Below are 2,552 nucleotides of genomic sequence, written 5' to 3' on the forward strand. Positions count from 1 at the left end.
CAGGGGTAGGCAGGGGCAGGGGGCTGGTGGGCAGGCCCCGACCAATAATTTTATGTTGATGTTTTAGGGGGGCAGGGCAGACGAAGGGAATGAACAAGGTTGTCAGAGGGTGAGACAAGGGGGTTCGACGGGGAGGTGGGAGGGGAGTACGAGGGATGGCATGGGATCATGGATGCGCAAGAGGGTACGGGCAGCCTGGCTGGGAGGGCGCCAGATGGGTGCTCGGCCGCCTTGGCGGCGCAACGGGGCCGCATGAACGGCGGACGGGCCGGTGCAGACGATGCGCCCGCGTGCGCACCTGCACTGACAGCCCGACCTCCTCGCCCTCCGCGGTGCGGCGCCCTGGGTGCCAGGTGTACAGCACCGCCTTGATCGCCGGGGAGATGGCCTGGGGTTAGTTGAGGGACGGGCGGGAGAGCGTGATGCATGTCCGTTGACCATGCAGCGGCGCACACGCTGCTTTATAATGAGAGGGGCGGCGCGGTCGAGATGAGGGCGCAACGGTCACGAGCAAGGTAATACGCAGCTCGAGCGGGCAGCGGCGGTGAGCAGGACGCCTGCTCATGTCGGACGCGGCGTGGGGGCGGGCTGCGTTGCGGCGCCGCCGCACCGTTCGTTTTCGTATGTCGGCGACGCGGAACATGCTGCGGCGCAGAGAGAGCAGCAGGGGTGCGGGAGGAAAGTCACTGACAGGCGAATCAGCACGAGTAGGAGACAGCACGAGTAGGACCACGGTGGAGACAGGATAGCGCCAAGCACCCTGACCCGCAAGCAATGCACACAGGGCAGCCCCCGCCGCTCGGCAGCTGGCGCCTCAAGCCATGCGGGGGAGCGGTCCTTGCGGCGGCGTAGGCGGCGGCAGCGGCGGCGGCGGCGGCGGCGGCGGCGGCGGCGGCACCCACAGCTTGAGGATGCCGTCGCGGCGCGCGATGCAGGCGCACTCGCTGATAATGATGGTGCGGCTGCGGCCCTGGGGTCAGGGTCCCGGAGTTGGGGGGGCGGGGGTGCCGACGATGAATTAAGTCCGCCACACACCGTCGCGGAAACCGATGCAGTGCGCCGACGCCTCACGCGGCCCTTGCGGCAGCAGCGTCGCCGGCGGCCCCCCTGTAACACTCCTAATCCTAATCCTGATCCCCGCGCCACCTGGCGTCCATCCCGTCACAGACTCTCTCCTGAGAGCGCAGCCAAGGCAAGAGCTCCCCGCGAAACCCAAAACCGATCGCTGCCGCCGCCAGCGGCGATGACGTCATGCACCTGCCTTTGGGTGGCTGATCTTGGCAAACACGATGCCGATGAAGACGCTCTCCATGAGGAGGCCCAGCAGGCAGTGCGCCCCCACCAGCGCGGCCGGCAGCCAGCAGTCGCCGATGGCATGGGTGCCGTACCTGCGGCGGCGGGTGGCCGTGGGCCGCGGCGGGGTCGGTGGGGGCAGGGCGGGGGAAGGAGGGGCATGCCGGTGCTGGCCGGCAACCAGGCCACAGCTGAACAGCTGTGATGCCTTGTGGGCTGCGGGCCACGTGCGTGGCCGCTCATTAGCGCACGCGACGCGCCCCTCCGCCCCGGCGCCAGCGCCGCATTGGCGCGCCTGCCCCTCGCTCCAGGCTCAACCCCGCCTGCCAGCACCCGACTGGCGCGGCTGCTCCCTCACAACATTTCCCCTCACTTTGCTGCAGCACTTAAGCATCACCAGCCCGAGGGGAGCCCCTCACCCAATCGTGAACATCGTCTCGATGGAGAACAGCACAGCTGACTGGAAACTGCTGAAACCAACGAAGCAGGTGCCGTCCCACCTGGGGCGCCGCGCGGCGTGCGAAAAGGGGAGCAGGGGTGCGGCAGCCATTGGCGCGCGTGTGAGAGGGGGGCCCGTGGCGGACGAGAAGGGGCGTGCGGAGCCCCGAGCAACGTGAGGCACGGCGCGGCGCGCCAGAGGTATTGTTCTTACAAACGGGTCAATCGCCCGCGTCGGCGGGCCAGCCGCTGTCACTCTACAGCGTCGGCCCCCAACGGCCCCGAGAAGCGCCAGGAACAGCATGAGGAGCCCCCCCCACCTCCACGTGACGTAATAAATCAGGGCCCAGCCAAAGAAGGCGGCCCCGTACACAGCCACCATGGCAGCTATCAGGTACTCGAAGCGCGAGTGAATGGCGGTCGTAAAGAAGTCTGTGTTTTGGGGGGGGGAGGGACCGGTGGGTGTGCGCGTGGGAAAGGCGGCACGTACACCAGGCGGGGTGGGGAGTTGCGCCCAGGCAGTAGGGGGGGGTTTGGAGGCGGCGCGCCGCAACCTTGAGAATTGAAGCGGCCATTTGTCTCCCTTTAAGCTGTGTCTCGCCTGCTTCAGCCAGCTTGCATCACGTGCATGAACCAGCCTGTTCTTGGCCACCCCCTCCCTCGCTGAACAACGCTGTGCCAACAGGCTGCACGGCCGCGTCCACACAGCTGTGTGCCCCTCCTCCACCCCGCCTGCGGCCACTATGCCCCATCGCCCCAATCCTTCGCCTCAATCCCCAGATTCCACGCCATTCACCTATCTCACGTATCGTATCCCGCTC

At 67.5% G+C, this 2,552-nt stretch overlaps 1 protein-coding gene across 1 annotated transcript; it reads right to left on the reverse strand.

The window, feature by feature from the left end:
- Positions 1–1,249: 1,249 nt before the first annotated feature.
- On the reverse strand, positions 1,250–2,113 carry MNEG_16157 (inwardly-rectifying potassium channel; the record flags this gene model as incomplete). Its single annotated transcript, XM_014035372.1, has 3 exons — positions 1,250–1,388; positions 1,713–1,793; positions 2,052–2,113. The coding sequence occupies 3 exons, from the start codon at positions 2,111–2,113 to the stop codon at positions 1,250–1,252; spliced, it is 282 nt and encodes a 93-aa protein (XP_013890826.1).
- Positions 2,114–2,552: the final 439 nt, after the last annotated feature.

This window comes from Monoraphidium neglectum, assembly GCF_000611645.1.
Source record: "Monoraphidium neglectum strain SAG 48.87 unplaced genomic scaffold scaffold06055, whole genome shotgun sequence".
NCBI classification, from domain to species: Eukaryota; Viridiplantae; Chlorophyta; class Chlorophyceae; order Sphaeropleales; family Selenastraceae; genus Monoraphidium; species Monoraphidium neglectum.